A 19,168-nucleotide genomic window follows, 5' to 3' on the forward strand; every position below is an offset into this window, starting at 1 on the left:
ACGAACAGAGTCAGAACACGGTATTTGAATTCTGTTTTTATGGATCATAGTACAGCTACAGATCTACTACAAGGTTTGCAGAATGTATTGCAATCGCTTGATCCGTTTTTGCAAGTTTCAGTGGATGGGCCAAATGTAAATTGGACGCTTTTACGGCTAATGAAAGAGGAACGTTGTGCCTCCCTTGGTACAGACGCTCCACAGCTCCTTGAACTTGGCTCGTGTGGTCTTCACGTTGTTCACGGTGGTTTTAAGACTGGCATACAAAAAACTGGATGGGATTTGATTTCTTCTCTTAGAGCCTTGTATAACTTGTACGAAATGGTACCAGCAAGGCGTGCCCAGCATTCTGAAATAACAGGTCCGTCATTGTTTCCACTTCCATTTTGCCATATTCGTTGGGTAGAAAATGCGAAGGTAGCCAAGCGAAGCCAAGAAATATTACCGCATGTGAGAAAGTATGTTGAAACGGTTAAGGTAACAGACAGTGTAACAGTTTCAGAATAGTAGCTAGAAATTTGAACGACAAGTTGCTCTATGCAAAATTAGCGTTTTTCAAATCTCTTGCTGAGGACTGTGAGCCTTTCCTGACTGAATATAAGTCAGACACTCTTATGACTCCATTTTTGCATGGTAGCCTTACTCAGTTATTGAAAGTATTGTCTCGCTTCGTTAAAAAAGAAATAATGGCCAGGAAGTGTATCAGTGCTATTGATGTTATGGAGAAAAGTGAAAACTTATATATTGACAACCCAGTCACTCTGTGCCTATTTTGGGGATGCAAATTCGAGTGAACCTGAGTGCCTTCCACTCACCATCTAGAATGAGTGGGAATGATACAGTGCGAGAGGTTTACCAAATGGGGATTAACACAAATAAGAAAGTAACTTCATTAGATTAATAAAATTGTATTTCTCATAAGTAAGATTTGAGACTGCAAGCGTTTGTGATGCGTTAATCGTGGATAATCGGAATATTTGCCAGACGAGTATTGCTATGATCGAGTATTGAGCCTTTGAGCCCTGAGTAGGAGTAACACATACCTGATGGTTCTGATGTTCCTCTGATGACCTCGGTGTTGGACGTGGATTCTCCAAGCTGATACTCCGAACTACTGGATGGTGTGGACGAGCATTGAGTTATGGACCTCTCCCAAATGCTCTTGTTGACTCGACGTTCTACGTTGACCGAATAAGTTTTCTAGGATGACGGTCTGGCAATCTTAGACGAATCTCTCTAAGACTTGATCATGTGAATTACTACTAATTACTTCTTGTTGATACTGTTCCTGAAAACTGCTCATGGAGACTGATCTCTCGAACTGATCCCTCGAACTGATCTCTCGAACTGATCCCTCGAACTGATCTCTCGAACTCATCTATCCAACTCCTCTCAAACTGAACCTGAAGCTCTCTCGTCCTCCAGTTTTGTTCAATCCGGTCCAACTTCTGTCGTCTGCTGGACGGCACGTGCGACCCCCTTTCACTTGGAAAAACAAATTCTTTCCATGTGTCAAGACTCAAAAACTGCAACTCTCGACACACTCTGATTTCTCGATTCTAAGCAATTTCCTCATATCCGTGATTTTGTGAAATGTGTGGAAGCTTACAGTTTCTCTTTTTACAATGAACAGAATTTGGCCAATGCAAGAATAAACGCATTGTCTACATTACCTTCCTGCATTGCCAGACTCTCAACGAAGACATTTTATTAACATTCTGTTTACAACATTGTGCTGACTCTTAAATAATAACATTCTGCAGCTTGCATTATATCTACTCCGTAATACTTAATCACCTTAACCTTAATACTTTACAATATGCGATCCTTGCAATACAAACATTAATTAAAATAAACTTGAAATTATACCTAATTATTAACTTGAAAAACGAGTGTTGCCACAATATTAATTTAATTCGTATCAAGAAAATTGACCTTGGGTATGCAACTAGGTCAGCACTGAGGAGATGTACAGAAGTTAGTGAAAAGGAAATGTGTTTCCGAAAGCAAGTACGTGAATGTTATCAACATTTAGTGTCCAAGCTGCGGGAGAGGTCCCCGCTAAAATATTCCCTTACAAAAGCGCTGACGTTTCTTAATCCCTTAACCGTTGGTCATTCACAGGAAGAAGCTGTTAAACAAATGAGAGCAACGTTCGAAATTTTAGTGCAAAGTGATATTGCCTCAGCGTCTGATGCAGAAAAGGCAGACAGAGAATACAATGCTCTAGTAGATCAGACACAAGTGCGGGAGAAAATGGAGTCGTACAAAAGAAATGAACACAGACTTGATGACTTCTGGATGAGTGTGTTACCACCAAATGATGTATATCTGTGCAAAGTAGTAAAGATATGCCTAATTCTTTCCCACGGTAATGTAGCATTAGAAAGGGGTTTTTCGGTAAACAAGAAATTAGTAGTTGAAAATTTGTCAGAGGATTCTTTAGTAGCGCAGCGTGTAGTGTATGATGCTGTCAATGAGGCTGGTGGCATACAAGCCATTCCTATCCTAAAGCAGATGATTCTATCAATGAGAAACGCATACGCGAGATTCAAGGAAGCCGAAGAACACCGCAGAAAAGTGATGTCAGAAAAAGATCGCAGGGCCGCTGAGAAAAGAAGAGCAGAACAGAGACGAAAGGAACTTGAAGCAAAGAAACAGAAAAACGTAAATCAGTTGTCAGAACAGGTTGCTACCATAGAGGAGGAGATCAAAAAATTGCACGATTAGATTGTTTCATTGTATATATGAAGAAGGAGACATTCTATGATAAGGTAAAAACTCGTACACTTTTTCATTACATTCAATCTTTCCTAATTTTACGAAAACATTTTTTTAGAATGAGTCGGGAAAAATTTGGAAATGGTCGGGAAAAGTCTGGAAAAAGTCGGGAAATTGCTGAGAGAAATTTGCTAGACACCATGACATAAAGGTGTGATACCATTACCAAGTTCCCTCCCCCGTCTAGAAAGCGAAAGGGAACGAGGTTCCTGGAAAGTGTTCAGAGGTGAATGGGAATTTCCCTCCTTCTTCAACTTCAATTACCACACTGCTGTTTGCCATGTGCCCAATTACGATGAATTTCAATTAAATTATCATAGTATAATTATTTCCTTGTTGAATTATCAATACTTTTCAGTGGAAAAAAGGATGAAATTTCAAAGTTTCATATCAAAGTAAGTAGACCAACGTAAAGGGGAAAAAAGTGTAAAATTTTCCATACAATTATGCGTACAATCCAGACTTCAAATTTCCGTGTAATTAAGCTTACAGTACAAATTTTATGCCTATTTTTCTCACAACTTTATGGGTTGATTGCCCTGTGCTGTAAGCGCTCCATATAATAAACATACGCTTCAGCAATTATTATAGCAGAAAGCAATGGATATATGAAGCCAAGCACTGTATTTTTTGAATCTGATTTTTTTTCTTAAATAACATCGATAGTTTTCGATCATTTTTACAAACCAACTCACTACCAATTTTCCATATATACAAAGTGCCCTCCTCCATAAAGGAGAATTTCAAAAATATGCTAGAACACATTCTGTTTACAGGTCCGTAAGTTTAACGGCTTGCGAGATACTCATTTTTTCTCCCGCAAAAATTCGGATCCTCACTACCTCCTTAGGATATTATGCATTATAATAAAAGCAATATAACATCCCAATTTGGATTAAGGCCTAATTATATACTAAAAGTAATTTCATTTGACTTTGCAATTTGACCGTGATGATCAGGCACACATAGTTACATTCAATTTTTTATATAATAATTTATATATTACAGTGATTCAAAAATGTATTTTTTCCAGTAGATAACTAAAAACTCACGGGTCTCGAAAGCCAAGTTGTAGTTAAGTCCTATTGCTATTATTACTATTAAAAATATCAATATCCAAAAGTGCCTGAAGTTCTTTTCTCACTTGGTTAGATATACTCACCTCAGGTAAGTAGACAGAAACAAGTGGAAAAGGAAGGGAAATGAAGGTCTTGAAAGTAAAACGGAGACAAATTTACCAGTCTTCGGAAGATACTGTCTACAATGCAGTGAGCAGAGTGGGTCGGTAGATCATACTGAGTCGGTGGGTCGCAGTGGGTCACGGTGGGTGGTGGGTCGCAGTGGGTCATGGTGGGTGGTGGGTCACAGTGGGTCACATGCTGTTGACCCACGACCCACTCAAAAAACTTGACCCACTCCATCTCTGCTTCCGACATACGGAACAGACTAGTATCTGGTCCTCGTAGGTGTTCTGGGAGGGTCCTGTTTTTTTCCTTTATTGTTATTATATTGGTTGTTTCTCTTCTTAAATCCGGGTCCCCTATTCTTTGGCTGGCTTCTATAACTTGACTATGCTGTTACTAATGATAACTCCGCCGTTTCATTGGCCAAAGTGGATAAGTCAGGTTGAGGAGGATGTTGCCCCTGGTGGAGAACGACCGTTGGTTCTTAACTAACTTTAAGATGTTTTTGTGGGTTAGGTGCTAATGGTTGAGAGGATTTAAAAGATATGTCAGACTTATAGTTGTTAAGTTGTTGCTGAGGAACAAATATAACTGTGCATCGGATGCATTGCAGGTTGCATCTGTACAGGAAAATTATAATTAACAAGGTTGTTGAACGGGATACGCCATCTTTGGTTTGTTTGCTAATATATATGTAGGATTCTGCGGATTATGTATAGGGCTTTGGCCGTATAACGTATGTAATGTCTGGAATAATTCTGCATATCTCGCTTTCGTAAAAGATCATTGGGGCTTCTAAGGCATTCAACTTTGTTTGTAAAGCATCAATGGTCTCAAATCTTTTATTGAGAAACTTCCGTTGAAATCCTAAAGATAAGTCTCGGACGCGTCCGGAATTAACTGTGTAATTGCACGAAGTTTACGCAAGAAGTATGAATCTATGGGTTCCTCTGGTCCCTGCTGAACTTGAAATAAATCCTTTTCTGCTTTGTATGACGGCACCTTCAGTCTACTTAATGCAATTAATTTAGCTTTTAAAATTTTCATAAGTTCCGAATTGGTTCTGATTCTTAAGTTGCAATACTAGATCTAATGCTGTATCCTGTAAATATATCGGTAAAATTTCCTTTTTCTTCTCTGACGACCACGATTGCATAGTTGTCATATGATCGTACACATGAAAAATCTATCTGGGTCTTCATGTATGTGGCCGGAATATTTAGTAAGATGAGGCATAATAAAAGACATACTAGATGCACCCTCTGTCATGTTAAAATTTGTATTATTTTCCCCTGATCTATGTCTGTTTACCAGATCTCGTTTTCGGAATAAAATCGCACTCAAATAAGGTGAAGAAGAAAAGGAAGTCGAAGAGTAAATGGAACTTAGAAAAAAATTGATACTGACCTAATTGATTTTGTGCCTGTTAGAAAGTTAATGAAAAGAGTGTCCCGTAAGTTAATGAAAAGTGTGTCCCGTACAAAATTTCCCCGCCCAGCACCATGAAATGTTTTGTGTAGGTAGAGTCAATAATGGACCAAGAATCTAGCCGTTCACCTGTTTATTGTTAAAATACAAAATATCTTTGTGTTTACAAAGTTCTTATAACAATCTCGTTTATGACCAAGATTTGAAGGATATATATGGTTTCGTACGGGAACCCCTTCGCTCAAAGCAGCCACCGGGGTATCTTATAGTGACTCCAAGTTATGGTCCTAGGAAACGTAAGCTCATAGCAGTCTCGTGAGATATGGTTGCGTTGAGGAATTCCCTTCGCTTCAGAGCAGCCTTCAGAGATGTTAGGATAGGTTGAGCCCTCTAGTCCAAAGCGACCTCCAGAGCTGTAGTGGGTTGGCGATCAGTGGTCAACTGATGCCTCCTTCCTCTGTGGTTCCTCTTTCATGGACTCCCTTTGAGTGGCTCGTCTTCTTTCGGTTCCCGTCGTATCTTCTGTTCTTTGTATCGTCTGCTTGTTTGTTCACGTTAGCATGTGTCGTTCGTAAACACGTGCGCATGTTGTGATGCGGGGATCCTTACATTAATGAAATCAGAAATAGTAGAAAAAAGACCCAGTGAAATGTGGACATATTCATTCTGAGTTAGTAGAACTATGTTTATCGAAGGGCCTAGATTACTTTAAAATCAACGTTAACGATTTAAGTAAGTGTAAACGCATCTATAAATCTCATAAGAAATTTATGTTCAAAAGAATTTTTTAAGAAGCTGAGAAACGGAGATTAAAAAAAAAGAAAGAAAGAAAGAAAAGAAAAGACAAGAAATCGTCACTGTATTCCGAATCTACAGGATGTGTTTTGTATTTTTGTAAACTATTCAGTGACGGAACTAATTCCGACTACAAGTGTACCTCATTTCTAACCAATGGCTTTTCTGATTGGAAGAAAAAGGGAACAAAATCTCATGACAAGAGCTCAGTCCATCAGAAACTCAGTGACATCGCTACTGCGATCAAAAATTATAGGACATATTGATAATGAACTAGAAAGTGTTATAAAAACTGATGGAAGTTACTGGAGGGAAGTGTTGAGACGCGTTGTAGAGATTGTCAAGTTCCTTGCAATAAGAGGACTTGCTTTTCGTGGGGACAACGAAACTTTCGGAACCTCAAATAACGGAAATTGTTTGGAATTTGTTAGATTGGTTGCGAAGGTTGACCAATATTTGAAACAACACATTGAGAAAGTGGTTCTAAAGGTAGTGACAACCATTCGTACCTTCAAGGACCATTTGTGAAGAATTCATCGCCTTATGGGTTGCAAAATACTGGAGAAAATAATAGGTGATTTTGTTTAAAAAAGCAAAATACAATATTATGCACTAGTTATGAACTCAACACCCGACATGATAAGTGAAGATCAGCTAGTCATTATAAGATATTGCTTGGGCGGAAAGAAGTCACGAGAGATTTTTATGCTTTCTATGTATACATAGGCATACAGGTAAAAATCTAACCAAGCTAATCCTAAAATTTTTTGAAGAAAGAAATAACATTAACGTTGAAGATTGTCGTTCACAGCCCTATGACAGTGTCAGCAATATGAGTGGAAAGTATACAGGTTTAAGTACGAAAATTGATGAAAGAAATCAATTGGCTATTTTTGTACATGACACATTCCTAAACCTCGTTGGTGCAGAGGAATTCTTTGAGTCCATTACTTGTTGCGACTTTTTGCAAAGATTACATGCATTTTTTGTAGCACCAGTCCATTCTTGGAGCATTCTTATAATTAACATATAGCTTAATAATAATAAATACTTAGCATGGGTCCAAAGTAGGCATAAAGCTTCAGTACAATGTCGGAAGTGTTAGGGACCGCCAGCACCACGGTCCTTCGTGTTCGGAATATCACGTGCTGCAATGTTTTGTTTCATTCTCATACGTGAAAACAATGTGAAATATTTTTTTCCGAACACAAGGAACCATGGAGCTGGTGGTCCCGAATACTTCTAACTTCCCCTGAAGCATTCCGTGTCTACTGTTGTCCAGGCTTACATTTTGCCTACTTTGGAGCTATCTTGAAATCAGATCATGTCTTAGAATTCTGTTGAGAGTATATCTAGGAATTATACCCTGTATGGATTACCTTGAACACCTATTGCTTATTGATAAAATATGCATTTTCTGATTGCGTATGTATGACTTCCTTTATACTGATAAGGACCACCACCCCACGGTTTTTCGAATTCGAAATAGCACGTTGAAATTTAGCTTCTTCTTTTTTTTCCGATTTTAACCAGCCCTGTCTCTGAAACTGCAATTTTCCCAACATATCCATATGAACTTCTTGTCTTATTTTGATGTGAGGAATCACCATCTCTGAACTATGGGAACAAAGTAAGGCAAATAATTCTACAAGTGAAAACAAGACAAAAAGTCTGTCAGCCTTAAGTTTATACAGCTTATGAGCAGTAGCGTCTTCTCTGGGTGTGCAAGTCGTGTGTCAACGCCCAACGAAAAATGAAGAAAAGAGTATTTTAATTTAATTAAACGGATCGTCAGAACTTGGGATTTTTTATTTTCAACAAGACAGAATCAACTGTTAAAGTGCAAAAGAACAGAAAAGTGCTGTGAGGTCTCCGTCATGTTTTGAGGAGGCAACTCTGCGAGTAAGTCGTTGGCAACGCTTTGGCTGAAGTTTCACTGCTTTAGAAAACTCCTATTGTGCATCCGCTTCGTGTTCCTCACCTCGTGCTTGTGTGATGCAAGGCGTTGATTAGGAAGTCAACGTCTTGAGTTTTCTGCTTCTCTCAAGCGTTGCCAAGTCTGTAGATTTATTTGTGGATGTACAGATATTTTATAGAAATACGGAAAACATTTTTTTGGGGGGAGAGAGGGTATGATCTACGCACTTTTTTATTGCTAAACATATCATTCAATTCAAAAGTTAATAGTGCAATCGAGTTCTTCCTAAAATACGTGTAAGGAGTACGGTGAAAAGATAGATCATTTTTTTCTCGATCCAAGTTGTGTTGGAAGTGTCAGTTGATACAAAAAAAAAAAAAGCCTGGACGTTACGCTACAGAACGGTTTTCCATTCTGCCTTTTTATTTCCCTAATTTTCATTTACTTTGTCGTTAGTGGGTCATCCTCAAGACTTACGGTTTAGGGCCCCTATTACTGTTTCTAAAGCAGTAATCCAGAGCTACTACTAAGAAGGCTAGACTACTACACTAGACTACTTGAAGAAAGACTACTTGAGCTGAAATTCACGTAATTGTAAGTAAATAATTGCTTATTTTTGATATTTAGTTTCATATTTTGAGGGTATATTTACTTATACTATAATTATTATAATTAAATGTATTCCTTACGTAATAACATCCTCCTTGATTGCTCTTTATAATTTCCAGACTAAATTGTTAGAAGTAAATTGCTATTTATAGGTTTGCGTAAATAGGACATTATGCAGTGACGATCATGGTTCCTTACTTTCGAAAATTGCGAGAACTTCCAGGTACAGACTGTATTCAGGAAATCGATAGGTAGACAAAGTATAGTCACTATTAAATACTCGTATGCTGAATGCGAATGCCACTAAAATAGTTATGCGTAAATTGAGGTAAATTTACCACAATATTTTTGATCAGTAAAACAATGTGGGTGGGCCCATCTTTGCTCCTGGGAAGAGGGGGTTCCCCCTCTAGTATCGCCTATGGTTGTGAGGCTTAATATATTTTTCCTTTCTTGCCACGCCCTAACCTCCACGTCAGGAGACGCTACTGCTTATGGGTTGTATCCTTAATGAGCAGAAACTTGAATATCTAAGTATGTAATACAGCTAAAATTAAATCCATCTTAAATGTAAAGATTCTATTCACATATTTTATTGATATATTCATTAATATGTGTATATGATAATATTTTCGATGTTTTTTAGCTTCAAACTAATCAATTGTTTACCATAATTAAATTTAAACACTAAATTAAATCAGATAAAGGAACAATATTTTCATATCTTGATTGAATAATAATTTTATTTATTTCAGAAGAAGGCATGGATGTCGATCCAAATTATGACCCATCTGATTTCCTGTTGCAAGGAATTCCACATAATAGAGGACAGAATCAAAATCAGAAAGTAATTCAAGATGATTTAGAGGTGAGTGACTCAGATGAAGAGGGAAGTATATTAAAGAGAGAACCTGAAGAAGAGGATGAAGATGAAGGGGAAGGATTATGGTTTTGAATTTGTGTCCTTTTTATGTATAGTTTGGTATCTCGAATGTAAATATATGACTATGTTCATTTTTTTATATAACAAATAAACGTGTAGCCTTAGGAAAATGTACCTTGACTTTATTCTAATTTTTTCCTGTGAACTTATGATTCTTTTGTCTTTTTAATTCATGATGTAAATTTTGTTGTTAAGCTGATGAGACATCATCGTTTACTCTCTAGCACTTGGGTTTGTTAATACAATGATTATATATAAAATACGATAGTACGAGTATGAATTACTCTTATGTCTTCCGTTCTTTGGCCATGAGAAATCTTTCAATTCGGTGAATACTTTGGTGGTTATTAACACTCCCAAATCAAGTAGTGTTGAAAACGCTTATATGAAAGTTATAGATAATATCCATAAACAAGTCAATTCAAGCATCTAACTGCTTGGCTGTACAAAGACAGTAAGAATAGAGAGAGGGGTACAACGGGGTGTCGGTATTTCTCCCAAGCTTTCTACAAACGTACTTAAGTATATATTTCTATCAGCTGTAAGAATTAGGGAGAAAATGTGAGTGCAGAACATCTCACCCATCTTCCTTTCATTCATAACACGTTCTTTTTGCAAACAACAACACAGATCTGCAAGATATAACACAAGAAGTTAATTTGAAGAACAAGGAAATCAGGTTGAAAATAAATATGGAAAAGAATAATATTATTTTTAACATCTTTTCAAGGAAGTCAATGATTCAAGTTGAAAATACGGAATTAGAAGGAGAGAACAGTGATGTCTATCTGGAACAGGAGATATTCGTGGATGGCAACATTACATAATAATACGAGGGTCGTTCCGAAAGTCATGCCTCCTATTTTCTTTTCATGGAAACTAATGGAGATATATAAATAACAACAGCACAGCTAGACAGAGCAATATTTCAGCTACAGACTGCTACATTTTTCCACGTAGTTCCCACCATTCGTTATGCACTTTTGCCAACGATGAACCAGAGACTGCATGCCGCGTTTGTAAAAATCGGAATTTTAGATTCGGCTGTCTTTTGGATTCCGGTTCGTGAGATGACACGACGTCCATCCAAGCGTTGATGGATTTCAATCGGCGCAATTCCTTCAGCAGTGAGGAATTCAATCACACATCGTTGTTTTATACGCACGTCCACATCAGGCTCCATTTTGGAACACTCCTATACTGGCGCCAACTACCGCAGAATAACGGGACTAGCTGCAAATAAAAGAGGAAGGTTAAGCATTAGCACTACACCGACATCTGGTATGAACATACAAAGGCAACACACACACACACAAAAAGGATGCATTAATTTCGAAACGACCCTCGTAGTAGACCTTAAGTTAGGTAGGACTGCATTCGCAAGGAGTAGCTTCATATTGAAAATTCAAATGCTAATGTGCTGAAGCGTAAAGTTTTATTCTGCCTGTTTTGACATGTTGATCAGACACGTGGACATTTACCATCTGCAAACTACACAACGTAGTACGGCGAGATGTATGTTAGGAATCATCCGCGAAGATAGGAAAAGAATCACATGAATCGTAAGTATGACAGGAATGACGGATATTATAATGAAAATAAAGATACTAAAGTGGCAGTGAGTAGGACATACATCTACAAGATGCAAGATAGTCGATGAACAAAAGCAATTTTTGACTGGGTGCTAAGAGACAGGAAATAACCTGGAAAACTACTCCATAAAAAGTGGTGTGATGAAATGAAAAAGCACTATGGAGTAAGCCAGAAAAGAACTGCTCTGGATAGGTGTTGCGGAGAAGAGTTGGAGTGACCTTCATCCAGCAATGGATTGATGATGATTGATCTTTTACATCTATACACAAATTAAGTTAATGGAGTCATCCGGAATTGGAAATACATAAGATGTCTAGTCTTAACGATCAGGCCGCGACCGCAGCGCCGAGCTCTTGGCAATGGTGTGTTAGTGCAAACTACGTGGAGAACAATACAGTGCCAGTCTGGAGGGATGTGAGCAGTCGGTGCTGGTATAAAATGAGCTATCTCTCTGATTTCCAAACAAGGACAAATTATACGCGCTCGCTTATCTGGTGCAAGCGTGATGATTCACAGTGCCTCCTCCCACCCGTGAAACATGGTGGCAGATCTGTGATGCTGTGGGGCGCACTATGGTTATAAGTGTGTTTTTGCTGACGCTTACCGGTCACGTCACTGTCCGTGAGTATAAAACTATTTTAGAGGACGATGTACACTCATGTCCAAAATGATTGTCGCATAATTTCATAATGATTTTGCAGGGTACTTTTAATACTGATACTCTGTGTAGAATCGGGAAATGTTTATTTGTGGTAAATTTCATAGGAAAAGAATTATAAATACGAAAATTACAATGAGTAAAACAAAATGTTGATAAATGGACAAGAAAGTCTTATTTTCGTTTTATTGTTCTTATTTACTGTTCTTTTGACATGAAATTTGCCACATACATGAATTTGCCGATTATACACATACTAACATTATAAGAAATTCCGGGCGAATTCGTTATCAAATTATATTCTTACAACAACATATTTATAGACATGCGACAATAATTTTCGACATGAGTTTACATCCTTAATAACGCCATATTCCAGACCAATATCCAACCTAAACATAATTAGATATCTGTAGTCTGTTTTGGAGACAGACTACAGGCTGAATTCGGCCCAGATTTCAGCTTTCATCATTTCCCAAGGCACTGAGTGATGCACTGGACATAGAATGGTCTAATATTCCCCTTACTACTACTCACGACCTCTATGACTCCATTCCATCTTGTATCAGAACTATACTGAGGGTGAAGGATGGTCCAACGCCATTTAAGTCTGAAAAATGACACATTTTCTGGCTTTTCTACACATACACATACACACACACACACACACACACACACACATATATATATATATATATATATATATATATATATATATATATATATATATATATATATATATATATATATATATATATATATATATATGACTAGGAATGCATTAAACTAACTGAGAAGAGAAAACAGGCAAAATTACGCTGGCTACAAAATCCGAATGAAATAAGTACACAAAATTTCGCAGATATCAGGCGGGAAACTTCCAAAACTTTTAGAACAAAGAAACGCGATTTTTTGAAATTTAAAATTAAGGAACTTGAAGATAATAGTAAAAATAAAAACATCCGGGACATGTATAAGGGGATCAGCGAATGTAAGAAAGGCTATCAACCGTACTTATATATTAAAGAAACCTGACGGTACAGTTCTCACTGATACGGATAGCATCTTAAATAGATGGAAAGATTTCTGTGACGATTTGCTTAACACGCAACCAAAAATTAATGTGCGTGGAGAAAAGGATATACACACCGCAGAACCGTATATTCCAGAACCCAACCGAATAGAAGTAGAAACCGCTATAAAGAATTTAAAGAAACACAAATCTCCGGGTGTAGATGAAATTCCGGCTGAGTTAATTTTAGCTGGAGGCGAAAAATTGTGGAACAAGATACACAAACCCATTCTCCTTATCTGGAACAAGGAAGAACTGCCACAAGAGTGGAAAGAACCAATCATTGTTCCAATTCACAAGAAAGGCGACAAAACTGACTGTAATAATTATCGAGGTATTTCTCTTCGACATTCTATAAAATCCTTTCAAATATTCTATTAGCAAGATTAACCCCATACGCAGATGAAATTATTGGAGATTATCAGTGCGGATTTAGACGAAATCGATCAACTATCGACCAAATATTTACCATTCGCCAAATACTCGAAAAAAAGTGGGAATACAATACCCCGGTACATCAACTATTTATTGATTTTAGAAAGGCGTACGACTCGGTTAGGAGAGAAACATTATACAGCGTTCTTACAGAACTTGGAATACCGAGAAAGCTCATTAGATTAATTAAGATATGTTTAAATGAATCCCAAAGTAAAGTCTGGGTAGGAAAATTTTTGTCCACGAGCTTTCACGTCGAAAATGGCCTGAAACAAGGAGATGTGTTGTCGCCATTATTATTTAACTTCGTTCTGGAATACGCTACAAGGAAAATCAAAGATAGCAACCAGGGCCTAGAGTTGAACGGTATTCACCAGGTTATGGCATATGCTGGTGATGTAAATTTAATAGGGGATGATGGGAGAACAATAGAAAGAAATGCAGAGATCTTATTAAACGCTTGCAGGGACATGGGTTTAGAAGTAAATGCAGAGAAAACTAAATACATGGAAGTGCGTCGGGACTGCAATACAGCAAGTTATGGATGCGTTAAAATATTAAATAATACTTTTGATAAAGTGGATAGTTTCAAGTATCTAGGATCAGTATTAACAGAGGAAAATCATTCACGAAGAAATTAAATGTCGACTAAAAGCAGGGAATTCATGTTACTATTCGGTTCAAAATATCTGGTCGTCGCGAATTCTGTCGAGGAATCTGAAGCTTAAAATATACAAGACGATAATCATGCCTGTTGTTCTGTGTGGTTGCGAAACATGGTCGCTTACTCTGAGGGAAGAACATAGACTGGAAGTTTTTGAGAACAAGATCCTGAGACGAATATTCGGACCCAAGAGGAACGGGAATGGCGGAAACTACATAATTTATACGGTTTATTCAACATTGTTAGGGTCGTCAAGTCTAGGAGGTTCAGGTGGGCGGGTCATGTAGCTAGGATGGAAGAAAGTAGAAACGCTTTCAAAGTCTTGAGTGGAAGACCAATCGGAAAACGACCATTAGGAAGACCTAGGGGCAGATGGGAGGACAATATTAAGATGGATCTCGCAGAGATTGGAATACAAAGTAGAAACTGGATGCAGTTAGCTAAGGATAGAAGTCATTGGAGAGCTTTTGTGAACGCGGCATTGAACCTCCGGGTTCTATAGGCCATATATATATTGTTCATGAACTTGGCAGGCCACAATTTCGATTTCACACATTCTTAGTGCTTCATTAATGCTACTAAAATAACGTCTCAATTTTTAACAGCCGCCATTGGCCTGCTAACTTCATGCCAACAGACCAGCATATGAAAATCACCCCATAAATGAAATTGCTAGTTCGAGCAGCGTTAGTGCTCGTTAATGCTATAAACATTAAAGTTAGTGCTTTTATATATAGTGTTGTAAAAAAACTGTTTTTTTTTCTGTGAAGTTTTTTTAAATAAAAAACATCGTTCTTTTTCATTTTTTTCAAAATGTCTGTTTTTTTTTCTGACAACTATTATTTATTGATTTATGTTGCAGATTATTGAAATAATCAACAGACTTTGAGTCGGAGCCCTCGTAACCTACAAATCGTTTGTTTCTTTGTACCTATACTAGCAAAATTGTGTGATTATTCCTTTCGGACCCAGGTCATTTTTGGCGTTTAGTGACTTATTGCTCAAAAAACATTCATTCGATTGATATGGTTAAGGCCTTGTTTTTTTAGAAAATAGATGTGTCTACTTTTGTTGTAAGTTGCATTGCAGTGTTGCCTACGGGTGGGAAATTATTGAGGGAAATGTAGGGGTGAAAATTTACAAAAAAAATCCCTAACCGAATTTCAAATTTTTTGTATCTAGCACCACTGCTGCTATATGGCTTCAAGTCACCTAAAAAAAATCTTTGGTGTGTTAACAAGGTCCAGTGAAATCCTGAAGTCGCTGGCTTCAATTCAAAGAGGGCAAGAAAAAATCCTCTGTCATCATACACATGAAATGTTGACACTTTTTACGCCTCAGAAGCAAAAATCAACAGATATGCCGGGGCTACAGCTTCTCTAATTATCCTATTGAAACTTTTTATGGTGCGTTCTGTAGGCCAAAGAGGAAGCTTTCAGGTAGTGGTATATTTGTTTCAATGTAGTTAGCAAGAGGGTAATAATAAAGGAGAAAGGGGAATTTCTCACCTAAAATCGGAAGTTAATTGTTTTGGCTGGAAACACTGCTATCAGACAGACAAAAACTATCTGAAAATAAACCTTAGTACTCCAAGAATATATCCTACAAGTATCATGGTGATATCTAACAAAGTAAGCATGAAATTTTAAAAAATATCTCATTCTACCTCAGAAATTCACCATTTTCTTACCATTTCCAGAAAATGGTTTATTATAAACCTCAACTGTACTTCTTCTAATTATTCTAGTGAAACTTTTTATGGTGCGCTGTGTAGGCTAAGGACGAAGCTTTTAGACACTGGTACGTTTGTTCGAGTGTAGCCAACAAGAGGGAAATAATAGAAATAAAAAAGGGATTTTTTTTCAAAATTTGCCCCCAAAGTCTGGAATTAAAATATTCTGTAGCTGGCAACATTGCTATCAGACACACATAAACTATCTTAAAATAAGCTTTGGTATCCCTCTAATATATCCTACAAGTATTGTGACGATATATAATAAAGTAAGCATGTCAATAAAAAATATCTCATTTTACCTGAAAAAAAAATCAGTTATCTTTCCAATTAGAGAACAAGGTCTAGTGTAAACCTCAACTGTACTTCTCCTAATTATCCTACTAAAATTTCCATAGTCCGTTGTGTAGGGCAAAGACGAGACTTCCAGATACTGGTACGTTTGTTTCGATGTAGCCAACAAGAGGGAAATAATAGAGACAAAACAGATAATTTTTGCAAAATTTCCCCCTAAAATCTGGAATTAAAATTTTCTGTATCTAGCAACACTGCTACCAGACAGACGCAAACTATCGTAAATTTAATTTTGTACACCACTAATATATCCTACAAGTATTATGGCGATATTTAAAGAACAAAGCTTCTAATTACCAAAAATATATATTACGGTAAATATAAAAGGGAAAAACTAGAAAAATCAAGGGTTAGAACCTAAATACGAATTTTTCGTGCGCCCCCTAATTACCCCATTGTTACGATCTGTACTTTCTTTTGTTAAGTAAGGACAAATGTTCGATTGGCGTAAGTTGACTTGCACTCGGACGTATAGGTACGGATTTATAAACAAAAATCTCGAATGTTTTGCGCAAATTTAGGGAAGTTTTAATTTCCTTAATTGGCAACACTGCGCGCAGGCCCGTCCAATTGATGTCAACAGTTAGGTATCCATCCGAGGTATCTATCTGGCAAGTCTTAAGGAGGTCTTTCTACAACGAAAGAAGCTACAAGGAAAAAAGAAGTAAAGGAAATTCGAAATTAGAAAATTCTCGAATTTTTGACGGGTGAAATTTGAGAAGGAAATTTGACACCATAAGAAACAGAAATTAATATGATAAACTATGGTCAAACCATATTTGGCAAGAATAATATCCCGATATCTTAATTAGGTCCACACAGGAGCGGATTCAAAAAGTCACACATCCATTTGTGCCACTTTGGCCACCTGGTGTACATTTGATTACATTTTTTTTTGAGTTCTTACCCGTGTTGTTGTAGTTATAGTCTCAACTAATAATAATATCGTTGCAAACAATAACTTTATAAGGAAAATTTTCTCTTCTTTTTACATCTTACTTCTAACACTGTTAGTGAGAAGTGCAGGGTGTTTCAAAAGAAATATCGGGGTTTTAAGTCTTCGTAGTACTTACTACATTTTACGTACAATTATAAGCAATGCATCAAGTAAAAGAGCACCTCAAACAGTCTTTGCTACAAGTGTTCGATGTGAGATTCATTCGTCACACGGTACACATCTAGTCGATAGGCGAGAAAGGCCCATAAACTTTCCGCCATATGGCACAAAACATTCAATTTAGGGGAGTTCGTTTCCCGGCGGGAGCTCATGTTGTTCGGATTCCACGTTAATCAGTAGGTCCACGTCTCATATAGCCTCGCTGCTGAAAGGGACGCTAAACTAAAATCAACTCAACTCAACTCAATTTAGGGGAGTCTCGTTTCAACTGTACCATCTCCTGAGGATTTGCTGACGGCCAGATGCAAACATTTTGAGTGTTCACATTAGCTCTTAGGTGAAATGTCGATCTATCACTGAAGACGACACGATCCAGAAAATCTTCATTGTTATGCAGCAATATTTCACTTGCGAAATTGGCACGTAAACCGTAGTCTGTAGGCTTTCGATCTGTAGCAACTGCAAACGATAAGGACGTAGTTGCAAGCGTCTCCTTAATATTCATCACACAGACGGTTGCACTCTACACATTCCGTCTTTATTAAAACACAAAAAGCTTTCTGCTCTCTAGTCTCCATCTTTGCTACTCGCTCTTTCTAACGGCAGACAGAAGAAACAATGCATGTACATGAGTGTGTACAAAACTGTTTGAGTTGCTCTTTCATTTGATAGAATATTTATAATTGTAAGTTAATTGTAATAGATACTACAAAGTTTCAAAACTCTAATATTAATTTTGAAACACCCTGCATTACTTCAAATTGAGTCATCCTATATTCATGTCTTGTATACAAAAAGTGCCATTATTATCAACTATCAACTTTCATCATCATACACACGGCCGGCACTAGGCAATTTGTCGCACCGTGCAATGGCATAATTTGCTGCCTCTCCCTTTCTCCAGAAAGAAGAAATCTTAAAAGTCATCATTTTGAGTATGCTACTCCAGCATGAACAATGAAGGGGAGGATAAGTGCAGTTGCACTCAGAAAGGCTTAAATACTTACTAAAAATGCAATCCCGTTTTGTCTGTTTTTTTCTTTTCTTTTAAATATTAATCTATTATGTTTGTGAAAGATAAAGCAAACACACCTGCAGAGGAAAGATGGTAATCCTTTTTATAGAATTCAATATCGAGCTTCAATCTCAATGTATCAGTTTGCAATTCTAGTGCAACTACCTCTTTTATCTTTATTGATTTTTCTTCTACATCTGTTAACATTTTTAAAAAAGCTTGTTTCTATCTTCAATGATAAGGAACTTGTTTCTGACAAAAACAAGACTAGTTGTCATATCAAAACTGTGATAACATACTAAGTGGAACAGATATTCGCTACTATTCGAGAATTGGATTCTTGCATTTGAAAACAATCAAGCAATTTGTGCTCGGATTGATTCGACCATTTGCTTTAACATTGTCCATGTGACCTTAAACTAATGCAACCTAAACATAATTTATGAATGTAGTATTCAAATAGGTCAGCTTAGTAAATGTAACTACCATCATCATGAAGTCTGTGTCCAACAAGAAATATTTAATTTAAATAATATACTTATAACCAGAGACCAGATGTCAGGCAAAATGTTCTTTAATGTTCTCTAATGCTAAAGATATGATCAAAAATAATGTTTTAAAGTTTATATCGGGGATTATAGTTTCGATTTAAGCCAACTTAATTTTGCTTATTTTGCCTATTTCGGCCCTCACTGCCTAAATAATTGCTTTAGTGCCTAATGTTGCGTATTCTATGCATTTTCTTTGAAATAAGACTTAATTGGAAAATATATATAATTAATATACTGTAAATAACACAAGCACATGGTACATTACAATTTCTCTCTCTCTCTCTCTCTCTCTCTCTCTATATATATATATATATATATA

At 37.0% G+C, this 19,168-nt stretch overlaps 1 protein-coding gene across 4 annotated transcripts in view; it reads left to right on the top strand.

The window, feature by feature from the left end:
* The window catches only part of Taf1 (TATA-box binding protein associated factor 1), a 726,438-nt gene extending 716,666 nt beyond the window's left edge, over positions 1-9,772 (top strand). For all 4 annotated transcript variants that reach the window (XM_081728611.1, XM_081728610.1, XM_081728612.1 and 1 more), the window contains one exon: positions 9,471-9,772. In XM_081728611.1, the coding sequence (XP_081584737.1) occupies positions 9,471-9,670 (200 nt within the window). In that variant the 3' untranslated portion in view covers positions 9,671-9,772. The remainder of the gene's footprint in view (positions 1-9,470) is intronic.
* Positions 9,773-19,168: the final 9,396 nt, after the last annotated feature.

The sequence above is a fragment of the Thermobia domestica genome, chromosome 10, assembly GCF_964235325.1.
Source record: "Thermobia domestica chromosome 10, izTheDome1.hap1.1, whole genome shotgun sequence".
NCBI classification, from domain to species: Eukaryota; Metazoa; Arthropoda; class Insecta; order Zygentoma; family Lepismatidae; genus Thermobia; species Thermobia domestica.